This window comes from Sander lucioperca, chromosome 4 (genome assembly GCF_008315115.2).
Source record: "Sander lucioperca isolate FBNREF2018 chromosome 4, SLUC_FBN_1.2, whole genome shotgun sequence".
In the NCBI taxonomy this organism is placed as follows: Eukaryota; Metazoa; Chordata; class Actinopteri; order Perciformes; family Percidae; genus Sander; species Sander lucioperca.
Window position 1 is genome coordinate 14,312,538 of NC_050176.1, and position 26,935 is coordinate 14,339,472.

A 26,935-nucleotide genomic window follows, 5' to 3' on the forward strand; every position below is an offset into this window, starting at 1 on the left:
TACCTAGGGGAATGTTAACTCAGAGCCACAATAGGTGGAAGCTGGAGTGGAGGTTGGGCTTTTCAGATGCTATATGAACAGCAGCGGTACTGGTGTCAGGTCAGCATTGTTTTCAGGTGAGCATAAGAGTGAGCACCGACGAGTGTGTAGGATATTGCAGTGAGAAGAGTATACCATGTTAGTGCGGTGGCTGACTCAAGTCAAGTCTGAACTAACTCGCAAGCTTTGCTTTTTCGCTTCTTTGGGCAACGTTTTGTCTGCTACATCAGACATGCTAACTCATTTTCCCTACAGCGCCTCCTGAGCTTGGCTAAAACACACTGAGGTGCCAGTGTTTCTCTTCACGGCATTCAAGCAGCCTCTCGCTGCCGAGACAGACTGCGCCAAAGCACTTGCCAATGCCCAATAGTGTTTCTCTCTGCCTGAGTCACAGAGAACACAGAGTGCTTGAGCACCACTATAATGTTCCTTCATGGGTACATACTGTTATTATAACATTTGTGAAATATTGACATATTGCCTTTTTCTCCTTTTAGAGTACTACAGTAATCATGTGTGAATGTTTGTTGCCTTAATTTATTCTGGAAGAATTATTCCCATCAATTATTGTTGATTGCTGATTATTTTCAGAATGAATGGGGCAAAAATATTTTATTTTAGTTTTCCTCACTGTACCAAAAATTTTTTTGCAGGCATGAAGCAATTGCACATGCCCTTAATTCGGTATAGTGGTGATGAAATGTTACCTCATTATGTCATTGTGGGTTTTGTCAAGCAGCCAAACTGCAACTAATATAATACTCAAAATGAATCAAATAATCATTGAGCACTCTTGAGAGCTTAACTCCTGCCCTGCCTCTCTATTACTCCTACATGTTTCTTGTTTCTTCTTCCTCTCTCTCATTCCCATCTTACCATCTTCTCCCTCAATCACTTGGGGGGGCGGGATGACAGAGATAGATAGAGGGTTTGGCAGCTGAAGGAAGAGATGAATATTTAAAATTGGGCATCTTTCTCGGTCCTCTCACTGCTTCCCATTGTCTGTGTCTGTCTCCCCTTGGGGCTTGGATCTTCTACTCTTGGTGTGGTGTGGCTTTATGTGTGTGTGTGTGTGTGTGTGTGTGGCATGTCTTGGCTTGTGTTTTTATATTGCCATTCTAAGGCAAGTCTAGTCAGACGATGACACTTAGCTGTCAGCATGCAGCATTAATGAGCGCAGTGAAACGCACAAACACTCACCCCACTCTCACACACAGTATTACAGGCAGTATTCTCATGAGAGATCAGCAAATGATCACCTTCTCCTCTCCATTTATTTTTGGTATACCCTCCAAAAAACTCTTTGAAATATTTTTGAAAGCTCTCCATTTTCTTTAACCTCTAATTTCCAGTGTCCATCCTTTCCAACTTTCTTAACTTATCTCTGCTTTCTCTTTTAAAATATTGCCTTCTTTCTTTCCCTCAAACTCTTTCTCTCTCTGTTGAATGCGGTCTCAGTGTGATATGTGTTAGTTGGCTGTGAACCCCGCAGACACATACAGTATCTGACAACTCTATTAATACACAGTCAGCTAACTCCAGCCTCCTCCTGTTTGTGTGTGTGGGTGTGTGTGTGTGTGTGTGTGTGTGTGTGCGCGCGTGTTCACCCCCCTGAGCCAGTCCCTCTGCTCTCTAGGTCTCTGCGAAGGTTAGTTTGGAAGGCTTAAAACACACAGATCTACAGCCATAAAAGAATCATACACACACACACACACACCCCGACTCACTGACACAATAGGGAATGTGGAGTGACTGACAGATTTAATAGGAGAACAAGCTGTAATCTGAGAGAATCCATTCGAAGAGGGATTACATTGTAATCTGTGGATGGAATAGCCTTTCATCTCTGTCTCGGTCTATCTCTCTCGCTCTGTATTTATCCATCTCTATCTCTTTTCTGCCCTAAAGCTCCGCCAATCCTTTTAACCAGCCCCGTTTTTTATCATTCCCATCCTTGATTTGATTTGGATTTTTTGGTATCAATCTGAATACCGTGCACAGACACACACAAAACTCTCACACACACTCTGTCACACAGCTGTGTCACCTCAGCAACACTTTTCAATCAGCAATGATTACACTGACGAGAGCATTGTAATGTTGAAATGCGTCAATGCCATTCTGGTGCTAAATCATACTCACATCCATGAGCACACATGCAGACCCACAGAATGTACGCTTTCCCTCCTATCCTCATCTATTTTGATTTAATCTTTTTAACTGCTTTAGCAGCTCTCCTTTTTTTTCATAATCCCTCTTTCTTTAATGAAGCTTTTTAGCCTCAAGTTGTTGTTCTGATATTGCTTCGATATACTACAACCCTGCATTTTTTTTCTGCCCTCCATCACTCCTACTCTCCCTCTCGCTGCCACATGGTGTTTCTCATTTGCTAAATGAGGAATCCAATAGAGTTAGATTAAACTTCTGGACTCTCTTTGTAGAATCTTTATAGGGAGCCTTTTAGCTGCCACAGCTTGCGCACACACACACACACACACACATACACACAATTGTAACACTGTCTGCCGGTTTAAATATGTATCCTTGTTTAGGTTGAAGAAGATTCAGTTAATAATCCCTGTTTAAACAACAAAAAGGACGAGATAAGAGGATGATAGGGAATAAAGGAGGGAAGATAGGCAGTAGGGAATGAGAGATACAGGCGAGATGATGATAGAGATTTCCCCAGAGAAAGAGGATGTTAGACATGCTGACAGAGAAAAAAGAAGAGCGCAGATCACACAACCGTATGGCATATGGCTTTCCCCTCTACTTCTACCATCATGTCTGTCACGCCAGGAAGAAGAAGACCATCTGCACAGTCCCCCATCTACATATACACTCTATCTCTCTCCTCTGAGCCCCTTTTTTTCCCTCCTTGTTCTCCCATGTTCTGATTTGACTGTCTGCCCCCATCAGACTCAAGGCCCAAGTTAACAGGTTGGGTTCACACCCCTTTGTGCTTATTACCGGCAGTTGCTGCTGCCTGTTAAGACTACTACTCCCTGCCTGACCTCTGCTTCCTACAGTGGACAGCTAATGGACACTCTCCTCTTGCTCTCTCTACGTCTACCCCTGCCTGTCCACCATCCCTCTGTCTCTTTCTATCTTCCACCCACTCTCCACTGCTACCCATCTGTACTTCTGTGACGCCAAACCTTTCAAATTGTAACACACATTGTACAAGATGTTGCTCTGTGCACAATAGATTTTAATTGGTGTGTGTGTGTGTGTGTGTGTGTGTGTGTGTGTGTGTGTGTGTGTTAGGGAGAAACTAAGAGTGATCCATTATTACTTCCCATCTATTCTTTCTGTGTCATTTCACTTATCTTCCCCATTACTGTAATGACTCAACCTCTACCATGAGTTAAAGCGTCAGTGAGTGTTGGTGTCAAGACAGTAGAGTGGGTATGTGTGTGTGTGTGTGTGTGTGTGTGTGTGTGTGTGTGTGTGTGTGTGTGCGTGTGTGTGTGTGTGTGTGTGTGTGTGTGTGTGTGTGTGTGTGCGCGTGTGTGTGTGTGTGTGTGTGTGTGCGTGCTATCATTTGCCTGGCTTCATGTTCCTGCATGTCTTTTTCCATGTGACAGTGAGATATGACTTTTCAGCTCTTTCTCTCCGGTTAAAAAAAAAGAAGCAGAGGGAGAGAATGAGAAGAAGGAATAAAGAACAGCGAGTTAATTACCACCTTTTCCTCTTTCCCTTCAAAGGGGGGAGATCAAAGCTGCTCCTCGCCTCCCCCTGCCTTTCTTCCATTCCCCCCTTCCTTACACCCCAAACATCCCCACCACCAACCCCTATCAGACCTAGCCTGTTCATTTGTAGTCCCTACTCCTCCCTTATTCATCGGTTATGCAGTGGATCCAATGATGTTCATACACATAACCATAACAGTAATACAAAGGCCCATTGGCCCATTCCACTGTTTTTGTATTATTTTGCTGAGCAGATGTTACACATTTCAAACTGATAACAATCCTAGTGTGTCCTTTTCTTATAAGAGGCCATTCTCACCATAAATCATACTCTCACACACACAATCACAATTCTGCACACGCAACACCATACTCCTTTCAGGCCATAAATCATTCTTCACATACTTAAACTACTATACTCTAAACACTATCACTGTTATTCACACCATCATACTGACTCAATACATCATTATACACTGTTTGGTAATGTGTTTCAGACAGAACATTGGCGTGTTTGACAAAGAGTGATATTGTTTATAAGTGAGAATTATGGTGTGTGTGTGTGTGTGTGTGTGTGTGTGTATGTGTGTGTTTGTGTTAGAAGTAGTGGAAATAAATGTAGAGTTTCATTCGAACTCTCTTTTGTTTCAGTCAGACTCTGTCACTCAATCACACTTAATGTCATCCTCTCTTATACACTGTCAGTCACTTACTATTATCCTCTCATATACAGTCATTATTTCATATTCTATAATTCTTTCCCACTTTGTTCTAATCCCCATACATACAATATACTATCATTCTCTCTGATGTATAGTTTTATTGAGCATATTTGTGTGTGTGTGTTCATTTTATTATCTTGTATGTTGGGCATAATTTAATCACTCTTTCTGCACAGCCAAACGGTACAGCTTCTATTCTCACACTGCATGGTTTAATCAACTGGTTCCAATGTGGTTTTGTCTTGACAAATCAAATATAGTTTTATTTAGTTTGGGTGGTGATGGTGCAGTGGATATGATACATGCCTTTGGTTTGGGAGATCTGGGTTCCAATGTGTCCCTGAGCAAGACACTTAACCCCTAGTTGCTCCAGAGGCGTGCGGCCTCTGATATATATAGCAATTTTAAGTCGCTTTGGATAAAAGCGTCAGCTAAATGACGTGTAATGTAATGTAATATAATCGAGATTACCTCATCCTCAAAAAGGTTGACAAAAGAAAGAAAAGCTAGTGTAGTGTTGCTTTGTAAAATCTACTTTGAACGGAAAATAAGAAAAGAAAGAAGAATATTGGCCCACAGATGGCTGTAAGATTCAGACATTTTGGTCAGTATCATAACAGTCTCAGTCAAGACTACAGTTAGCCAAAACATTTAAAATGTTACTACAATGTTACGCTACAGTTTATAACGGATCATTTGATAGCTGCCATTTCGGGAATCGGATGCCGAAACAACCAGGCAACAATTAAAGTACAAGTAAACAACAAGTAAAGTTTCTGATTGTCCAACAGATCATTGAAAATCCGTCTTAAGACCAATTTGGAGTTTAAAATTAAAGTTATTAAAGTAATTAAAGTTAAAAGGCTAAATGTATACAGTGTCTGCCCAGCGTTAGATAAAATAAAACAAAGGACACATGGTGCTCGTATATATGTGTGTGTGTGTGTGTGTGTGTGTGTGTGTGTGTGTGTGTGTGATGGAAAAAGTATCATGGTGAGTATAAGAGTGTGATTGTGCATGTGTAAAAGTGTGTCGTAGAGTGAGTCTTCAACTGCCTCTCATATCTTCTCTCTCTGTCACAGATCCTGAATCAGAACTTGTGGCTCCGGCAATTGTGATCGGACCTAAAGACACAACAGTGGTGGCAGGAAGTGAGGCGACACTGGAGTGCATTGCTAACGCCAGGTAATTGTATTTGATGTGCACAGACACACACACACACACACACACACAAGAGCAAACAATTCCTCTCTTGCTAGACGGCACTGTTTTCTTCCAAGGCAATTAGGGGACACAACGTAAACTTGTAGCTCAGCAAGTCTCTCGCCCCGGTATTAGTGTATAGACAAACACACACACACACACAAACAAACACACAAATACAAACACAGGGGCTGCAGTCTAGTCTGACTCTAGAGATGTTTTTCAGAGCAACAACACATACTTCAGTTCAAGAGTTAGCAGAAATTGAGCCGAAATCAGTTTCCGCTCATCTCGTAGATAAACAGTGGCCGGCAACTGAGCACTGCCTTATGTGTGCTTTATGTAAAACAATGCATTATTTGTTTTGAACACAGCCTGTAGTGTGTCCTTTTATTCCTCTCTCTCAAGACAAAAGGAACACTTTACACCCGGCCTATACACATAGGCCCAGAAGCAACCAGCGAGTGGCCCAGCAGAATCAGCTCCATGCTGCGGCGCTTCCTGTTTATTTGTCTGAACAGCCTAATTGGTTAACATGGTTGCCGAAAGGAAACAGTGAGCACTTCCAGGCCCTTCTGCGTGCCCCTTCTGTCTGTGTCTGCGTCTGCCCATTCATTATATTTCTTAGAAATAGCCTAGTCAGTCCTTCCAGAAAAATGCGTGAGATTGAGTTTTTTTGTGATTGTTGCGGGCAAAAATCTTTGATTATGCGGCATGTTTTCTTGCGATGAAATATGCAGGATATTTATGCAATTTTATGCGATGAAATTGCGGGAACTTGCAAAAATTGCAGGAACTTGCAAAAACTGAGGTTTCATCATGGCTTCATTGCGGGGTTTGCAGCTTTTCGATGATGTTCACGTCGCGTAATTACGTCACTTCATAATGTTCCCATGGCAACAGGGGAAAATGGCTGCTCTTGTGTGACGTAAAAGCAAAATCTTTCAACTTTCTGCTAAGATATATGTGACTTTTTTGCAACGAAAATGCGGGTATTATGAAATCATGCAAGTCCCGCATATTTTGCGCGGAAATCAGCAATTTATGCGGCAAAAGTGCGGCGTATTTAAAAAAAAATGCTGATTATGCATTTAATCGATTATGCAACTATGATCGCATAATCACGTTTTTCTGGAGGGACTGCCTAGTATCACTGCTTTTTGTGATTGTGTTATTTAAATTACATACTTATTCCACATATTTGTCAGTTGTGTCTAAGCCATAGAGACAAGCAGACACGCACACACAAGCAGACATAACAAACAGACTTCGCCAACGCCATCTACATTTCGTAAAATCTGTCCCATCTGAATTTGTTATTGAATAGCCCTGCTTTACACCAGTTTTCGACCTTATTTTTATGTAGTAGACTAGGGGTGGCATGAGTACAGTATACAGTAGCTATATATAACTTCTGCGGTACTTGCCAGTGTTTTCTGTATCAAACACAGAATTCACTGATTCTGATGCCAGAGGATGGAGAAAGAAGGCGTAGTTTGGAAAACTGCATTTTGGGTAGCCACAGTTACGTCCTAGTATACACCCAAAGAGAACATTATCAATATCTTGTTCAACATTAATTGAAAAGATAAGTGTGGCTGAGGCTGCTTTGACCAGATAAAGGCACTGCTAGCCTGAATCGTCAGATCCCAACAGGTGATGTTCAAAGCTCTACTTGCTCAGCATGCTGTATTGAGTTTCACTGCATTCTGTTTGTTTAAGGTTTTTGTTGGATTGGGTTATTTAATCAAGGCTAGACGTGCTGCTCTGATCTGTGAGAGCTGAAGTCCCTTTAAATATTTCTCAGCAACACTTGGCCAGCACTTGACCACTGAGAAATACAGTTCGGTCAGACCAGTCTCTTATTTATTTGGTTCTTTGCAACCTACTCCACTGGTATTACAACTGTAGACAAATTAGCTCAGAGTCTCCTGCATTTCTTCTGTCAGAAACAACCCTCTCCACAGGGACTATTTCTTATATCAGAGAATCAACTGAAAGATGCTCACTCCAGAGAGATAATGCTGTATCCTGGAAAAAAAACTGAAAGAGAGAAACTATTCAATTGATGTTTGGGAGAAAGGAGAGTATGATCAGTGAAATCAAGTGCAGTGCTGAAGTCTAAAAGCATCTGCTATCCACATCCATTAACCATTAATCAGTCATATGCACCAATGCAGCCCTGGTAGAGTGCTAACATAATTAGGAGTTTCATTGAAAACAAGCTGTGCCGGTAGGTCTTACAGTATATTAAGGGCGGTAACATCTACTTTTCTGATTTTGGGTACATTTTGAATTTTTGTTGTTGTGGACAGGAGCCACTGAGTAAGCATATTCAATTTTGACATATCAGCCCAGCCGTAAGTTTAATTACTTTTCCATTCCAACTTCGTCTACACCTCAACGTGTATCATCTGAGATAAAAAAGAAAGAAGGAAAGAAGCATTCTCTCAGCTGTATCCAAAGAAAAGGCAAAACACATTTTGAGTCTGACATATTATTTACAGTTGGACTGCATATTAAGTGGACTTGGTTGCAAATACATCCAAGTTACTTTGAAAAACTTAAGGTTTCTGTGACTTCTTAAAATAGTAGAAGTAGAATAGTTTTTACTGTCTTCAATTATTTATTTATTTATTTCATATATCCGAACATGTACCCTCTACCTTACAGTATCACGGCTGAATTACCTTGTAATGGCTTGTCTTCACCTCCTCCACATTTCTATATGACCTTTGCTAGTGCCATCTGATAAAATGTCAAAGTGATTGCTATTGGAATACAAGCCAACGAATTTAGGAAAAAATTATTAATAATAGTTCACTATACAAAATAATGTGACATTAATGATCTTTATACTAATGAAGATATCGCTCAATATGTCAATATGACAGAGGCTTGTATTTCATACTTAGCCTTTTTTATGCATTGTTTTATGTCATAATTAGCTGTTGTGCTAGTAAATCAGTTACACATTTTAATACAGAGTGCTAATAAGATTTGAAATGTTGTATTAAAACACATCATAATACAGAACTGTACATAGATAGATTAAATGCTGTATTAATGCTGTCTTACACACATAAACACACAATAATTATGTTTTGATGTTGTTTATCCAAAACCAGAGGTGTCAAGTTTACCTTACTTAAGTTGAAATTTTGGGTATCTATTAGGGCTGTCAAAATAATGCGTTAATTTCGATTAATTAATCGGAGTAAAAAAAATTAAAAAAATAACGCAGATTAATCCATTCCATATTGACGTTTGACCCGGAGCCGTTCTAGCCACCATTCAACTGTAAAATGAAGGAGGGAGACGAGAATGTGCTGCCTGGATCATTGATTGGAACATTTACTTGTAAAAACCTTCTTCCTGAATAGGGTTGGCTACCGAAATCTGGTGCCACTGATATGTCTGCACTTCTCTCTGATGCTCTGAAACAGACGTTACAGGCAACACAAACACCGCTGCACGTGACGCTAGTTAACACTATACTCGACAGCAGCTAACGTTAGCCTACCACTAGCTAGTAGCTGGATTAAACACGGTTAAAATGCTGACAGCTAACGCTGAACGGTGTTAAGTTTGTTTTACTGTAGATGATTCAACACATGTAACAATCTGCAACTGCCGTTGTCGGAAAAACAACACAGACGGTGCGTTCAATGAAACTGGTAAACTACAGCCTCGTGGTGCATTCAAAGTTATTGTTAAATGTCCTTTTCCCATCTGGTGGTTGTTTTTGTCATTCAACAGCAATTTATTAGTGAAATAAGTTATTGTTATTGTTATACATTATTATTAAATCATTTCATTTTGACCATATGGCCTTAGCAATAAACAAGCCTTCTTTAATGTCGGCGACTGTTGTTTAGTACCCTTCTTGTTTTTTCTTGTTTTTTTTTACTTTCTTAAAAAGTATCGGTCCAGGCACCGTTAATTATGTATGCGATTAATTTCGATTAATTAATCACAGAGTATGTAATTAATTAGATTACATTTTTTAATCGATTGACAACCCTAGTATCTATACTTTACTGGAGTAATTATTTTACAGCAGACTTTTTACTTCTACTCCTTACATTTTCACGCAATTATCTGTATTTTCTACTTCTTACATTTTAAAAATAGCCTCGTTACTCCTATTTCAGTTAGGCTTGTTTTCATTCCGGCTTGTCATCGTTCAAAAAAACACACCAACCAAGCACCGGCAATTTTCTTGTCCAGTTTTGTTATCTTACATCCGTTGCCCTCACAGATTCCTGCAGCTAAGCTTGGATGTACATTTACATTCCAATAAAGGCTACTGATAAAATGCTCTGAAGTTTGACTTTTTGCACCATTACAATACTTATAGGCAACTAGTCATCATATCAGTAGTAATGCTTAATGCTCAGTAGTACACATATATGGTTCTTTAATGTATTTGCATTGCGCTAAAATGTGTTCATTTTCAGTGGGCATAAATGCGGCTGAAACAGGTGCATCCCAAATGTTTCAACATTAACATTTTAATATAACATTATAGTCATTATGGCCTTTAGAAAAATGTTTTTTTTGTGGAGGTGGGGTAGTGCACTATAGGCCCCTGTGGCGCAGCCTAAGCTTTTGTCCTTAATGGCATTTTTCCCCCCTTACATTACTTTTACTTTTATACTTTAAGTAGTTTTGAAACCTTTTACACTTTTACTTGAGTAAAAAGCTTGAGTTGATACTTCAACTTCTACAGAAGTCTTTTTAAACCCTAGTATCTGTACTTCTACCTGAGTAATGAATGTGAATACTTTTGACACCTCTGTCCAAAACAAATATTCACTATACATGAAAACCCTTTTCCTTTCTCCAACATCCAGAGTAACTGACTAAAGATCCTCCATGTTGAGTAGAGCTGACTGCTCTGATATACAAACTGTCATCATTCATTTCCTGCCTCATTGACACATAAACTGATGGATTTAATATGTTGTAATTGCCTTGTGTCACTCTTTTTTTCTTTTTCTCCAATTCACCCTGGTCCTGTTATTCTTTTCTCCTCTCTTCTCCTCTCCTCTCCTCTCCTCTTGTCACAGACCGATTGACAGCCTTGTGGTGTCATGGAAACGTGATGGGCGTCATCTGGCGAGTGGGCGTCGGCTCACTCTTCCTGCCCCCACCTCTTTGGACACAGGGTTATATGTTTGTGAAGCGTTGCTTAGCAACAGCACTGCCAAACCTGTGGAGGCAAGGGCACACCTCACTGTGACGGGTAAGAAAAAAAGGGCAGTCCCTTACTCACTCACACACACACACACACACACACACACACACACACACACACATGCTGCCTAACATGATTATCCATGATTATCCTGGGTAGGCCTGACCCATCAAGCCTAATTCCCTCAACATGTACCATTAATTTCTATTTTAACCTCACTCTTGTCTTTTCTTGTACATTTTTTGCTCCAGGCACTGTTTCATTCTGTTTATTCCTCCATTTATTCCTACTTTCTGCTAGAAGCATGACTGTGAACACCTCGGGCAGTAACTGTCAACTACAGGACTACTCTAGCTGAATCTGTTGTCCACATTCACCAATAAACTGCCCATTGCAGTCACAAACAGCTGTTACATTCATGTCGACACTATTTCGTCCACGCGTGCTCACAAATGACATGCGTGTGTGTACTCTACGCTTACACACAATCACAAAATGGCACCGCAGACACACATGTCTGTTTGCCCAGCAGCTAAATTAGTTTTGTTCCCTGGAGTCGCCAATCAATAAGAGAACACAGAAAGCACTCAAACAGGAGCGCTCTCGTCACAATCCACTCCTGTCCTCGATATGTGTGTGTAAATAGAAAACATCATACACGCAGGCAGGGAGCGCGTGATTGATGAAGTGAAACTTTTCTCCCCCAGTTCGTCAGCGTCTTTTTGATCTGCTGTGATTGTCGGAGTGAGGGAGCACCTAACATAGAGAACAAACTACCCACGCCTACAGAATACTCACTAGTCAGAAAAGACCTGCCTGAATATTTTTATCCCACTCATTCTCTTTCTGTACTCCCGCTTCCTTTCTACCACCAATTTTTGTACTCTCTCTCTCACTACATTATGTTCCTTCATTAGGCCAACAGGACTGTTAAGGCTTGCCTGGCAGGGACAAAGTCTGCATGCATTCATATTTATCAGAGGAGTAGAGACTGATGAATACATTGGTACTGATCCTCTTTTTTTACATTACATTACATGTCATTTAGCTGACGCTTTTATCCAAAGCGACTTACAATTGCTATATATATATAGCTATATATGTCAGAGGTTGCACGCCTCTGGAGCAACTATGGGTTAAGTGTCTTGCTCAGGGACACATTGGTTGATGTATCACAGTGGGAATCGAACCCGGGTCTCCCACACCAAAGGCATGTGTCATATCCACTGCGCCATCACCACCCTTTTTCTGCTATGGGCTCAACAGACCTTGATGCAATGAAAGGGATTCCTAAACAGAATAGTGTATGTGTCTATGTGAAAGAAAGAGACGGCCACGAAGGGATTCATTATTCAATTTCATTTCTTTTCTGCCCAGATCCACTAATCGGAATATTTATGACACTCTGTGCCCATGTTGTATACTGTACAGACGACTACTGGTGCAAACAACAATATATCTGTTGTTGTTCTCCATCTTTGTTTTTGCAGACAGACAGCAGGGAATCCAAAGAATCCCAAAGCTTTAAACCCAACCACCCAAACACTGCATCTAGGTCCTTGCACTCACCTGACTGAAGGCGATTAATGCATTTGTGTTATCGTTGTCACGCCACATGGCTGTTATTCATCTCTTGTTTTCCTGTTCTTCTGTTCACTGCATGCCTACCTCGTTCCCTTGTCAAAAATCGTGCCGAATCCCATGCACAACAAGATGGGAGAAGAAGAGATGGGCGTATGTGTGGGTATAAAAGTTACCACGAAGTAGTGAAAAACTTCAAAGTCAAGAAAAATAAATGTAACAGCAACATGGAAGTCTACAGTGTAGCTGTCCACACACACACACACACACACACACACATACAGCTGGATCAACCTTGTCTTTTTTTTACTTCATTGCCACCTCAGTTTACCCATCCACTGTGTGAAGCTACAAAGGAGAAATAGAGAAACGCTGGAGGAAAGGGATTTATTCTCTTTTTTTTCTTAAGTACCACAGCATTAAAATGACAGCATGGTGTCAAAACATTACTGTTATATGGTATTATTAAACAAGTATGGAGCCTTAGAAAAAAAATGAAATTAAACTTCTAATAAAAATGTCTTCTCCTCCTTCGTGAAGACTTATATCTTTGTGACAACCGGTATACACATTCATTATTTAGTGCGTACACTGGCCATTTTGTTTTCCTCAAAGTCATTTTTCAGTGAACAGGTGCTGCTACTGTGTGGAGGCACTTTCCCAGAGATACCAGACTGAAAATGAATTAGCCAGTCTGTCTTCTTCTCCCCCTCTGTGGGTTTTCTGTGTCATTATCGCTCGTAAAATATTAACAAATGTTTTTGAAAGAAACGGAGTGTATACCAGGAGTAGGTCAATTTCATAACACGTACCATTACAGTAATACACCAAAAGGCATACATTCACATTCAAATCAAGGGAAGCTTTGTCTCGCAGCTGTTCTCAGCATTTAGAGCGACACTGGTGAAGATGTTTAGAGGGAGCCGGTATTGGCACCAAAATGAAGTAGTTTAAAAGGGGAATTGTTTCCCTTGGGAAACTCAAAGAATGAGTTTTTCTGTGAATGTGTGTGGAAGTCATTTCACAAGACATATAGACAGAAATTCTGCCTTGCAATGACACTGAAGATACTCAAGGCCAAGAGGGGATCCCTCTTTATTTAGCCTTGCCGTGTTTTCCATTTCAAGTCTCTTCTCTATTTTTTTTTTATTGCTAAACCACAGTGGGCACAACTGGAGCCCCATGTGTAAAACTCTAACTACAGTCTGCACTACCAACAGTCACCTGAGCTAAACAGTTCACATCAGCTGCAAAACTCATTCCAAGCAACACACCCTTCACACTAGAGATGTTCCGATACCGATATTGGTATCAGCTCCGATACTGCCTAAAACGCTGGTATCGGTATCGGGAAGTACTGGAGTTTATGCACCGATCCGATACCACGTAATAAAGCCCTAAAGAAAATCTACGATAAAGTAGTTTATTTATGTTCTTTTTCTGTTATAACTGACTGTCAAACTACATAATTATCATAAAAGAAAGTTCTGTGGCATTCATGTTTCACAAAGAATTTAACCTGAGCCAGGCCAACAACAAAGATAGAAATCATATCACATCCATACAGGGATAGTAGTATACAGTTGTTAAAACATAATAAAATATATGACACATTGGTATCGGATCGGTACTCGGTATCGGCCGATACACAAGTTCAGGTATCAGAATCGGTATCGGGAAGCAAAAAATGGTATCGGACCATCTCTACTTCACACGTCTCAAAACAGGCTCAGTGCAGCCAAACACTATGAACAATCCTCACTGAGATAACACACACCGTCACTCAGAACACACTGAGAATAAAAACACTAGCATCAAACACCAATACAGAAATTACAAACTTTCTCATCTTTACAGTTTGAACAATTTGAGTGACTTGACACTACGCAATAGTTTATTTAAGGAAAAGATAGATTGTATAATATACCAATTTTTACGTAAGGTAAGCATCATGCAGCAAGTTTTCTTCATCACACTGGATGTCTGCATCATCTCTAAATACTAATGAATGTGGTGTTTCTATTGCTTTCACCTCCATTACTTTCTGAAAACAGTAAGAACACAGTTTTACTATTGTAAAGATAAAGTGTTGTTCACTTTTTTTTTATAGCTGTGTACATAACGTCAGACATCTGACCTGGACATAATGGTATCTTTGCTCTTTTACCTGTTTCTCTCAAACGGTACAATGTATAATTGTTTCATTCTTATTTGGTGTTTGTATACAAAAAAAGGCTTTCTGAGCTTTCTCTGTATAAATACCATATATGTTCACTAACTAGTCTAAAACAAGACACCTGCTTAGGCTTTCAGCTAAAATTCCAATCAGCAGTGTTTGATAGGCACCAGACTGAAATCTATTCTGTTTTGAATGTGTGGTTAACAGTTTTGACAGCAGTGTGTTAGCATTTGAACAAAGTGCTGTAAATCCACAGTGTTGTGCAGGTTGTGGTTAAAGCCATGGGATATGTGTGTAGAGTTTTGAAAACTGTGCTGAAGCAATGAAAAACGAACTAGAGTTTGGTTCACACAATCTGCTGCTGTGCAGACTGTAGTTAGAGTTTTGCCCATGTAGCTCCATTTGTGCCCACTGTCGTTCAGCAATCGGAAAAAAACTATAACGAATAAATACTTGTCAAGGGGAAACTTGCCCCTCAATTCCTATTTCAAGATTTTTTTAAAGCTATTTAATGATTGAACAAGTTCAAAGCCTTTTTTGAGAGCTTATTAGTAGTAGTTCAAGTGTGTTTACAGCAGCAGGGGGTGTGCTTACTTTTTTTTCAGTTTGAGATGTTATTTTATCCATATGTTGATTCAGAATGTGCTGCTTATTAAATTCTTTACATTTTGTGTTCTAACATTCTTCCCTGCAGAGCCACCTTCTTTGACTGCTAAACCTAAGAGGAAGATCCACGCTGACCTCGACAGGAATGTAGATATCCCCTGCCTGGCTACAGGTGTGTGTGTGTGTGTGTGTGTGTGTGTGTGTGTGTGTGTGTGTGTGTGTGTGTGTGTGTGTGTGTGTGTGTGTGTGTGTGTGTGTGTGTGCATATTTACATATCTAAGTATGTCTTAAAACAATTCTTACATGCTCACATGTACATTGAAAGAGTTACTGGCCGTGGTTATAATTTCCTCTGTCCATACTGGCTGTGAAGAGATCCGTCACTAAAGCGATTCCGGTAAAAGAAATGGGTGACAAAATCCACAGTCCTCGTTCTGTGTAAAAATACATCCCGCCGAACCTTATGTAAGGCTTCAGCAGTCTGAGTAAGTAATGTCAAGTGGGTATCTTGCAAGGCTGAGCTGTGGTGGATGAATAGTAACACATACAGAAATATTGTATTCAATTCAATTCAATTCAATTTTATTTATAGTATCAAATCATAACAAGAGATATCTCGAGACACTTTACAGATAGAGTAGGTCTAGACCAAACTCTGTACTTTACGAAGCCCCAACTATTACAGTGGTTGCCTCAAGAGCAAGCATTAGCAGTAGCTATTGCGACAGTGGCAAGGAAAAACTCCCTTTTTTGTTAGGAAGAAACCTCGGACAGACCCAGACTCTTGGTAGGCGGTGTCTGACGGCACCAGTTGGGGGAGTGGTGAATGGTGGCAATAATAGTCATAATAAAGATAGTGAAGCAGTGATCACAATGGTAGTCATAGTAGTTCATGTCATAGTAGGGCACAGCAGGGCGTTACGGGGTGTAGTGTGGCACAGCAGCCTGGGTGGACGCGGTTGGACGCGGCAGGACGCAGTCGGACACTGCGGGGAAACGCAGAGCGTAGCAGGGTGTAGTAAGTCCATAGCGTCAGCTGCACCCAGGACCCCGGTGTAGGTGCCACCCAATTCCAAGGCGATGTTCTGGGTGAAGAAGAAGCAAAGGGACTCCGGGGAGAAAACTCCCCAGAGCTAGGTTAGTAACAGGCATTTCTGGGACTAAGATGCACACAAAAGGAGACAAGTGAAAAGAGAGAAGAGGGAGCGGCTCATTGTGTCCTTGGAAGGAGCTTCCCACAGCAGTCTAGAGTTATAATAGCGTAACTAAGAGAGGCAGGCTAAAGAGAGGGGCCCTGGACCGGGCTCGTACTCTCCCCTGCCGGAACGGGCTTGTACTTCCTGCCTCCCTCTACTCTACTCTACTATGCTGCAACTCCTCACTCCCTAACTATAAGCTTTATCAAAGATGATGGTTTTCAGTTTATTCTTAAATGTGGCGACGGTGTCAGCCCCCCGAACCCAAGTTGGGAGCTGGTTCCACAGGAGAGGAGCCTGGTAGCTGAAGGCTCTGGCTCCGATTCTACTTTTAGAGACTCTAGGAACCACAAGTAGCTCTGAGTTCTGGGAGCGCAGTGCTCTAGTGGGACAATAAGGTACTAAAAGCTCTTCTATGTATGATGGTGCTTGACCATTTAGTGCTTTGTAGGTCAGGAGAAGGATTTTAAATTCAATCCTGGATTTTACAGGAAGCCAATGCAGAGAAGCTAATACAGGAGAAATGTGATCTCTTTTGTTAGTTCTTGTCAGAACACGTGCTGCAGCATTCTGGATCAGCTGGAGGGTCTTGAGGGACTTATTTGAGCAGCCTGATAGTAAAGAATTACAGTAGTCCAGCCGGGAAGTTACGAATGCATGGACTAGTTTTTCAGCATCGTTTTGAGACAGGATGTTCCTGATTTTGGCAATGTTACGAAGATGGAAAAAGGCTGTTCTTGAGGTTTGTTTTAAGTGGGCGTTAAAGGATAGATCCTGGTCAAAAATGACTCCTAGATTTCTGACAGTAGTGCTGGAGGCCAGGGCAATACCATCTAGGGTAGCTATATATTTAGATAATGAAGTTCGGTGGTGCTTGGGTCCCAGCACAATAACTTCCGTTTTGTTTGAGTTCAACATCAGAAAATTGTGGGTCATCCAGGATTTTATATCTTTAATGCACGCTTGAAGTTTAGCTAACTGACCGCTTTCGTCTGGCTTGATTGACAGATATAATTGGGTGTCGTCTGCGTAACAGTGAAAGTTAATTGAGTGTTTCCTAATAATATTGCCTAGAGGAAGCATATATAAAGAGAATAGAATTGGTCCAAGCACTGAGCCTTGAGGAACGCCATGGCTAACTTTAGCGTATTTGGATGGTTTATCGTTAATATTAACAAATTGGGATCGCTCAGAAAAATAGGACTTAAACCAGCTTAGTGCGATTCCTTTAATGCCAACTAAATGTTCCAGTCTCTGTAAGAGGATGGTATGGTCAATAGTGTCGAATGCAGCACTAAGATCTAATAAGACAAGTACGGAGACAAGTCCTTTGTCAGCAGCAGTTAGAAGGTCGTTAGTGATTTTCACCAGTGCCGTCTCTGTGCTATGATGCATTCTAAATCCTGACTGAAAGTCTTCAAATAGACTATTTCTATGCAGAAAGTCACACAATTGATTAGCGACTACCTTCTCAAGGATTTTGGAGAGAAACGGGAGGTTAGATATAGGTCTATAGTTGGCTAAGACCTCAGGGTCGAGGGTGGGTTTTTTCAGAATAGGTTTTATCACAGCTACTTTAAAAGACTGCGGTACGTGACCCGTTAATAAGGACATATTGATCGTATCTAGTAATGTGGTGTTGACCACGGGTAGTGCTTCTTTAAGTAGCTTCGTTGGAATGGGGTCTAAGAGACAGGTAGTTGGCTTAGCTGAAGAGACCCTTAACATTAATTGTTGGAGGTCTAAAGGATAAAAGCCGTCTAAATAAGTATCAGGTCTTATCGTTCTCTCTAGCCCTCCTGCGCCCAATGGTGAGTCGTTGGAAGCTGTGGGCAGAAGGTGATGAATTTTTTCTCTAATTGTTATAATTTTATCATTAAAAAAGGTCATGAAGTCATCACTGCTCAGAGCTATAGGAATAGATGGCTCAATAGAGCTGTGACTATCTGTCAGCCTGGCTACAGTGCTGAAAAGAAACCTTGGGTTGTTCTTATTTTCTTCTATTAGTGTTGAGTAATAGTCTGATCTGGCATTTCTGAGGGCCCTCCTATAATTTTTTAGACTATCTTGCCAATCCACACGAGATTCTTCCAGTTTGGTGTAACGCCATTTACTTTCAAGTTTTCGTGAGATTTGTTTTAATTTGCGAGTTTGGGAGTTATACCAAGGTGCTAGTTTCCTTTGCTTCATCGTCTTCTTTTTGAGAGGAGCAACCGAGTCTAAAGTAGTCCGTAGGCAGGCCGTAGCAGCGTCTACAAAGTTATCAAGTTGGGAGGGACTAGAGTTAACATAACAGTCCTCTGTTATATTAAGGCATGACATTGAGTTAAGTGCTGTTGGAATAGCTTCCTTAAATTTAGCTATAGCACTGTCAGATAAGCATCTAGTGTAGAAACTTTTATTTAATTTCGTATAGTCTGGTAGTAGGAATTCGAAAGTTATTAAAAAATGGTCTGATAATAAAGGATTCTGCGGAAATACTATTAAATCGTCAATTTTGATGCCATATTCTAGCACAAGGTCGAGGGTGTGGTTAAAACAGTGCGTGGCCTTATGCACCCTCTGACTGAAACCAATAGAATCTAGCAGTGAATTGAAAGCAGTACTAAGGCTATTGCTCTCAATGTCCACATGGATATTAAAATCACCTACAATAAGTACTTTGTCTGATTGAAGGACTACGCATGATAAAAACTCTGAGAATTCAGATAAAAACTCAGAATATGGACCTGGTGCTCGGTAAACAACAACGAATATAATTGGCTGTACTGTTTTCCATGTTGGGTGTTGAAGATTAAGAACAAGGCTTTCAAACGAGTTATAATTTAGTTTAGGTTTAGGATTAATTAACAGGCTCGAGTCAAATATGGCTGCAACTCCCCCTCCTCGGCCTGAGCCTCGTGGAATTTGGGTATTATTATGACTGGGAGGAGTGGCTTCGTTTAAACTAACATATTCGTCATGGCCCAGCCAGGTTTCGGTGAGGCAGAATAAATCAATGTGGTTATCTGATATCAATTCGTTTACCAATAATGCTTTCGATGACAGAGATCTAATATTTAATAGTCCACATTTGATTTTCCTATTCTGTTCTATCGTTGCAGTGGTTGTTTTAATTCCAATTAGGTTGTTTAGTATAGCACCTCTTTTGTTAGCGTTTGGTTTAAACGGTCTCAGTCGGGGGACAGACACGGTGGTTATGGGATTATGAATGGGTGATTGCTCTGAAGGGAGCACAGAGGGGCGTGTAGCGCTGTATCTCTGATTATTGACTTTGGGAGAGTGTGTCTGGTCAGTGTGCTTGTGGGAGTGTTTACGGGATGTAAACAGTCAATCAGAGGTCTGGGTATGCAGGGCGTGGTGCAAATTTCCACGTAGCATCTGGCTTCCGCGTGTATTGGGATGAATCCCATCCCTGCTGAACAGGGAGCCACGTTCCCAAAACAGATTGAAGTTGTCAATAAAACCTATCCTGTGAATGCTGCATGTGAGCTGGAGCCAGGTGTTAAGGGAGAGTAGTCTGCTAAAGAGGCCTGATCCGCGACCTAGAGATGGAAGTGGGCCCGAAATAAAAAAAAATAAAAAAAAAATGTATGGTGTAAATAACCATAATTTTGGATGTTGCCCACTTGCTTTGATAAACTTCCTACTTCTGAAGGCTTAAATTAGCTTTGTCTGAACTTTGAAATGCATTTTTGCACAGAGCGAGGACTGTATATTTTGTCTCCTTTCTCTGATATTGGAATTGCATTAGGGAGGGATCTCTTCACAGCCAGTATGGAGAGGAGGAATGATTACAGCAATGAATAACTCTTTCAATCTACATATGAAGATGTGAGTATTGTTTTTAACATATACTTTAAGGTCTCAGTATGCTTAAAACAAACTAGCCTATAAGAACAGCATGTGGTCTGATTACATCTAAAGACAAAAGCCTGTGGGGGATGACTGCGCTTGAATAGAGAGAAGCGAGACACGATGGTTTTATTCAATGCAGTTTCAGACGATCAGACAAGCACTTTGAAGCATACTGAGGCTCTAACTCCGCTGTGTTTGCAACCGGATGGGCCATGAACTGAACTGATTGTGGTGAATCCTCACATGAAAACGTCATAACTTGTCTATGTCCGCGCAGCATATGTTACATAGTCAGACTGTAGATTTCATAGAGACTGTCTGTTTATCTTAAGTATATACTGCCCAGGGTGTGTAAAGGTGACTCTTATCAACCTTATAAAATGCTGAAGTTTGGCTTAGTTTTGTGTGTGTGTGTGTGTGTGTGTGTGTGTGTGTGTGTGTGTGTGTGTGTGTGTGTGTGTGTGTGTGTGTATGTGTGTGTTAGAGCTGAAAGATATGAGGATATGCAATAACTTTCTTGCCATAAACAAATATGAAAGTGTACTCAGTTCTGTATTTCTGTTGCTTTCAGTATTCTGCTAAAATACAACAAATTGCTTGGTTAATTTAAAAAAAAAAATGAAAGGAAATAATTTTCAACACTCTTTTGTGGAACAAATTGAACATTGAACTGAACACAAAAGGCATCATTAAAAACGAATGACAGTTACATTTTAAAGTGCAGTTTTCTACTGATATTTTCTTTCAACTAACACAAAAAATCGGAGTGTCTCAGCCTTTTGCGATGTGATTATTGCGCCAGTTGATATCCTAAGTGCAGCCCTAGTGTGTGTGCAATAGTTTGTAGGCTTCTTGAAGAGTGACAGTATACTTGTGACAGTACGAGGATATTAACATGCTGAGACCAAGCCTGAAAATTGCACTTGTTCATGACTCTTGTTTTTAAATGGATTACATAAAAACATGTATATGAGCAGAGGTGGACACGGCTCTAAAAACGGCAACATATTCCTCTCTGTGTCTGTCTCTCTCTCTCTCTCTCTCTCTCTCTCACGCACACACACACACACACACACACACACACACACACACACACACACACACACACACAACCACTGAGCGAGCGTGTTCCTCCTCGGTAATCTGATACAGTGGCAGTGTAATTAAATAGCAGAGGCCTGAGGGTATGAAGAGAGGGATGGAGGCTGGGAGGAGAAACGAGGGAAGGAGGAAAAGACAGATAGAGTGCAGAGTGACAGAGTGAGCGAGACAAGGAGGGGGTGAAAAATACCTCACACATGTCTGTGAAAGCTTGACACCAACAGATTGAGGAAAAGTGTGGAATTCATCTCTCCTCTCAGACACACACACACACACACACACACACACCAAATTGCATGATCAGGGGGGATCAGCCTGTCATATCTGGCATGTCCGTCAGACAGGTGGGAGCTTATACTGTAGACATTTGGTGTGCTGCTTTTGCCCACATCTTTTATTCAGAATGTTTTTTGGCCCCCTCTGCCACCCTTACCCTACCACCCACACCCTCCAATCAATATATTATTAGCAGTCATTATGCCCACATGCATATTTATAAAGAAAGAGTGGATAACAGAGAGGAAAGATTGGTGTAAAGAATGTGTGTGTGTGTGTGTGTGTGTGTGTGTGTGTGTGTGTGTGTGTGTGTGTGGCTGTTTTAGTGGGAGTTGGAGCAGTTTGCTCAGCAGTCAGCTGGCTTGTTATTAAGGAAAACATTTTCTCCTCTTTGTGTGTTCGTTTTCCGTGTACATGCACACTTGTAGGCGTGCCCCAGCCCAGGATAGAGTGGTATAAGGACGCGGTGCCTCTTTCCATACTGGCCAACCCTCGCTACAAGGTCTCTGCAGGGACCGGGCTGACGGTGCGCAGGGTGCAGCCAGGAGACGGAGGAATATTCCAGTGCTTCGCTCGCAACGCTGCTGGAGAAACTCAGGCACACACACAACTCCTTGTTTCTAGTGAGTTTGTCTGACACACTAACACAATAAAACACACGTTTACACAGATTCACTTATACAAACCTTCAGCAGCATTGCTTCTGCTCTCAAGTCTCTTGATGCCACTATCGTCTTTCCCCTAACTTTCTTTCACGTTTTAGAATTCAACTTTTTCTTCTTCTATTTTTTTGTCATTGTCATTTTCTTTGTATCAGCTCATATATGCTGTAACTGTTTGTGGGGCTGCAACTAAAGATGACTTTCATTACGATTAGTCTCCAGATTATTTTTTTCAATTAATCGGTAAATCATTTAGTCTCTAAAAGGTCGAGAAAATAGTAAAGCGTGTTGGCTGACTAAACAGGGAGTGGTGGCCTAGAGGTTAGAGAAGCGAGCTTGGGACTGGGCGGTTGCCAGTTCAATCCCCGGACCGACAGGATACAATCTGGGTGGGCAAAGTGAATGAGCAGCACTCATCCTTCCCTCATCACCACCACTGAGGTGCCCCTTGAGCAAGGTCCTTAACTCCAACAGCTCCAGTGGCGCTGCTCAGTGGCCAGCAGATCAGACTGTGGTTGTACTGGGCAGCTTCCAGGTATGAATCTGGAACTGTGTGAATGTGACAGGTTGTCGTTGCAAATGAGAAGTTGTTCTCAATTGACTTACCTGGATAAATAAAGGGTTAAAAAAAATGATTAATCATTTCAGCTATTTTTCTTGCCATCCCACTTTATCCACTTAATTTGGCCTTACCATACATGTAAACTAGTTAATGACCATTGCAAATGTTTACATTTCATTTAAAAATCAAATACCTACCGTGCTGCTTTGCCTTGCAGAGTCAGTTTGAGCTGGAAAATAGAACCACGCCTAATGTTTTTCTTCTGTGTTTTGGCAATGTGACAAGCCAACCACAGCCCCGTCTGACAACAGAAGACTATTTTGTTTTTGAAATTAAAGTGATAGTCAGAGTCAGTCAAACACTCTGCCTTGACTTGATAGTTTGCAGTACGTGTCATCTGCAGACATCACATGCATGTTCAGTTCAGTTATGTTTGTCTCAGTAGAGTTACGCTCTGTTCAGTGAGCGTTATAATTAAAAGTCCCCATGGAGCTTCCATACCACCACCTTCAACATTTATGCACGCACACATAGCACTAGGGAATGAATAAAGCCTACATTGATCAACACTGTCATTCTTTATTTTTTCATTCTTCTGTTTTCTCTTGCAATTAAAGGAACACCACCTACAGTAAATTAAGAATTACAATATGTTATTTCCATGGCCTAGAAAAGTTTAATTAATATTTATAAACATGAGCTTTACTATACTATATTCTCAAAGCCAGAAACCAGAGAAGTAAGTCTTAAACGTGTGATGTCAAGTGTAAAGTCTGGAGTTGCTCCGTAGACGATGAATGGGAGGTTGATTTTGTGGATCCACAGAATGTTTTTTTCTTTCTTTATACCCCAATGAGCTTTATGCTATTGTAGTGTTCTCAGTTCTGAAACAGAAAATGTTCCCATATACTAGAACATTCCCCTGGGTGCTCTCAGTGTCATCTATAACATCTTTCCTATATCATTGTCTATGGAGTTGTTCATGTTTACTAATATTTTTGGACTGAAGAGCATAGGAATAACATGTTACAACATAAATTGCTCCACTCTTTTCCCACCAATGTCCTCTCAGTAGCCATCTATCTGTCTTCGTTCCTCTCATACTTTCTCCCTGTGTTTCAGGCGTGGCCCCCACATTTACATTTCCTCAGTCTGACCAAACAGTAACTGATGGGACCACAGCCTTGTTTATGTGCCAGGCGAGCGGAGCTCCAAAACCTGCCATCACCTGGAGGAAAGGTAGCCAAACACACACTCTGCATTACACGCTAAGCACACACACGAAGACACAGACACGCTGACATAATTGTTTTTGGAATTAAAAATGTGCTTAATGACTTAATTAATTTTGTTCACCTCAAGGCTTTTTTTTTTTTTTTTTTTATTTTCTCTCTCCGTAGGATCACAGATCTTAGCTAGTGGCTCTGTCCAGGTTCCCAGATTCACACTGTTGCAGTCAGGTGGTTTGCAGATTCAGCCAATCAGCTTACAGGATACAGGAGAATACACATGCATCGCCTCCAACTCAGAGGGAACCATCAACGCCACCTCTATGCTCACCGTCTGGAGTAAGACATACACACTTTACACACAAACAAAAATACATTAAACTGCTCAATACACTTTTGCTAAACAGACTAAAACAAACATGGAACACTAATTTATCCGTAGCTGTCAAATCGCATTAGCTCAAGTTGGTGAACAGCAGTGTGATTGGTTATCGATGCAGTGGGCTGGTGTAATGGTGAAGTAATCATCTGATTGGCCGTCTTAGAGAAAGTATTGATTAGCTGGTAAACTTATCGATTAGCTGATTTTATATATAAATATATATTTCAGCAGCTTTAGATTAATTAATGTTGAATTTCGATTAGCACAGTCCTCTGTTGAGCACTATTATATCTATTGGAGGCCTGGTCACATCCAAAGTATACCAGGACTTAGTTACTGACATAACAGATGCTAGCTTTCACTTGGTCTCTTTTGGTTAAAAAACATGAGAAATGTGTAAAACATCCGAATCGAACCACCAATAACATGATAGACTAAACAGCTTTTCACATTATAAGTGTAGGTGTCAGAATGTTGGTTGTGAGTGAGAGAAGAAGCCTGCTTGTGTGCTGTTTAGCTTCAATAGTTTAGGACTAAATTGTTGACTAATTAATTTTGCATTATTCTGGAGCAGCATACATTTAAATGTACACAGTCTAATTAAGACTGTGTGTCATGTTAATAGAAGAGAATAATGTAACGTATGTAATGTATCCCACCTGTGTCACTGCACCTCCTCTTGTCTCTCTTCATTTTTCTCTGCTTTTTTTTTGTGCAGGTCGAACAGTCATTTCTGTGCCTCCAACAGACCAGCGCGTCATCAAAGGAACCACTGCTATTCTAGACTGTAATGCTACACATGACCCCAGAGTCAATATCAGGTACCTGATTGTCTCTTTGTGCGTTTACGTACATGCATACTTATTCTTCTCTGTTTTCCATGGCTTTCTGTGTGTCTGCAAATACATACAGTGTATAGAGTGTAGAGTAAATGTACTGTATGTATCCCTATTGCAGCTTTAAGTGGAATCGAGGTGGTTTGCCGCTCCGTCCCACCAGTGGGGGCCGTGTCTCCATGCGCCAAGGCTCCCTCACCATTGGCCAGACGTGGTCAGGTGACATTGGGGATTACACCTGCACCGTGACATCACAGGCTGGCAACGATTCTCGCTCCGCACGCCTGGAAGTAATGTGAGTTCAAAGAATCATGTGAAGCTGTTTTGACCAATTTAACCCTCATTTCTGATATTGTTATCTTCGGACAGATCATCCAGGCACGTTGTTTCCAGTCTTTGTGCTAAGCTAGGCTAACTTGCTGCTGGCTGTATCTTAACGCACATACATAGAAGTGCTATCAAACTTCTCATCTAAACCTTAAATAAAGCAATAGAGCTAATAAACATATTTCGGTTTATTTGTAAAGCACAGCAAGTTGTAAAGCACAATGCAGTGTTTTTCAGCTGTACATAGACATTTCATATTACTGAACATTATCTTCCTATTATCGTCTTAAAATTGTCTGAGTTTACATTTTCACAGTTTATTTAAATTTATTTTAATTTTAATTTATATTTTATTTACATACAGTACGTATATTGTGAAATACAGAACAGCCTTTGATCCAACAAATAGGAATTGTTTACTTCTTCCTGATTAGTCACAATAATGACTTTTTGGAAAAAACAAAAAGCCAAATAGCTAGCGGTCTGTCTGATTCAAATTGCAGATATATTTGACAGGGAGGAGGCCTCTGGATTAAGCATTAAAGAAAAAGCTATTGACTATGCAGAACATAATTCAGGACAATTGCTTGTTTTCAATAATACCCATGTCCTATTCGTGGTCAGATAAACCAAATACAGTACATGTCTAGATCATTAAAACTGAGGTGAGAGAATGTGGCTTGTCCTTGTGAGTAATTGTTAGACAGTAGTAATAGTGTAATGTCATAACTGCCATCAGGTACCCTGTACATGCGGTACACCACCTGCTCAGTGAAACCGCAGCCGTATTAGTCTTTGAGTGTAAAATGTGTACGTACAGTGTGTTTGTGTGCATGCATGCGTGCATGTGGTTTGGGTGAACACATTCCAAACATGTCACACTGTGTGTTTGGTATGAGCAGGCATTCTCGACGCTCAGATTAACAGAAGCCACACACATATTTTAAGTGTATTCCACGTTCCGACCCACACAGACTCATTACAGCCACTGTGAGGGAACACTATCAGGTAGTGGCCTTTATATATTAATAGGTACTTGTATAATATATTTATAAAAGGCACTTATGATATATTAATACAATTGCAGGGTAGGAGAGAGATAGAACATAGGTCCACATCCTTCTGAATTATACAGCGACGAGAGGTTACACATGTCAAACTCAAAGAGAGGAAATGAGTCTCTGTTTATTGCTGTGCAAAAACAAATGGGGATTGAAGGGATTTCTGTGTGTGTGTGTGTGTGTGTGTGTGTGTGTGTGTGTGTGTGTGTGTGTGTGGGCGCGC

The 26,935-nt window shown here is 40.8% G+C and overlaps 1 protein-coding gene across 2 annotated transcripts in view; it reads left to right on the forward strand.

Moving 5' to 3' along the window:
• Window positions 1-26,935, forward strand: part of sdk1a (sidekick cell adhesion molecule 1a) — a 261,546-nt gene that overhangs the window by 154,635 nt on the left and 79,976 nt on the right. For both annotated transcript variants that reach the window (XM_031289561.2, XM_031289562.2), the window contains 8 exons: window positions 5,536-5,638; window positions 10,729-10,904; window positions 15,311-15,394; window positions 22,082-22,276; window positions 24,000-24,116; window positions 24,278-24,445; window positions 25,207-25,309; window positions 25,446-25,619. In XM_031289561.2, the coding sequence (XP_031145421.1) occupies window positions 5,536-5,638; window positions 10,729-10,904; window positions 15,311-15,394; window positions 22,082-22,276; window positions 24,000-24,116; window positions 24,278-24,445; window positions 25,207-25,309; window positions 25,446-25,619 (1,120 nt within the window). The remainder of the gene's footprint in view (window positions 1-5,535; window positions 5,639-10,728; window positions 10,905-15,310; window positions 15,395-22,081; window positions 22,277-23,999; window positions 24,117-24,277; window positions 24,446-25,206; window positions 25,310-25,445; window positions 25,620-26,935) is intronic.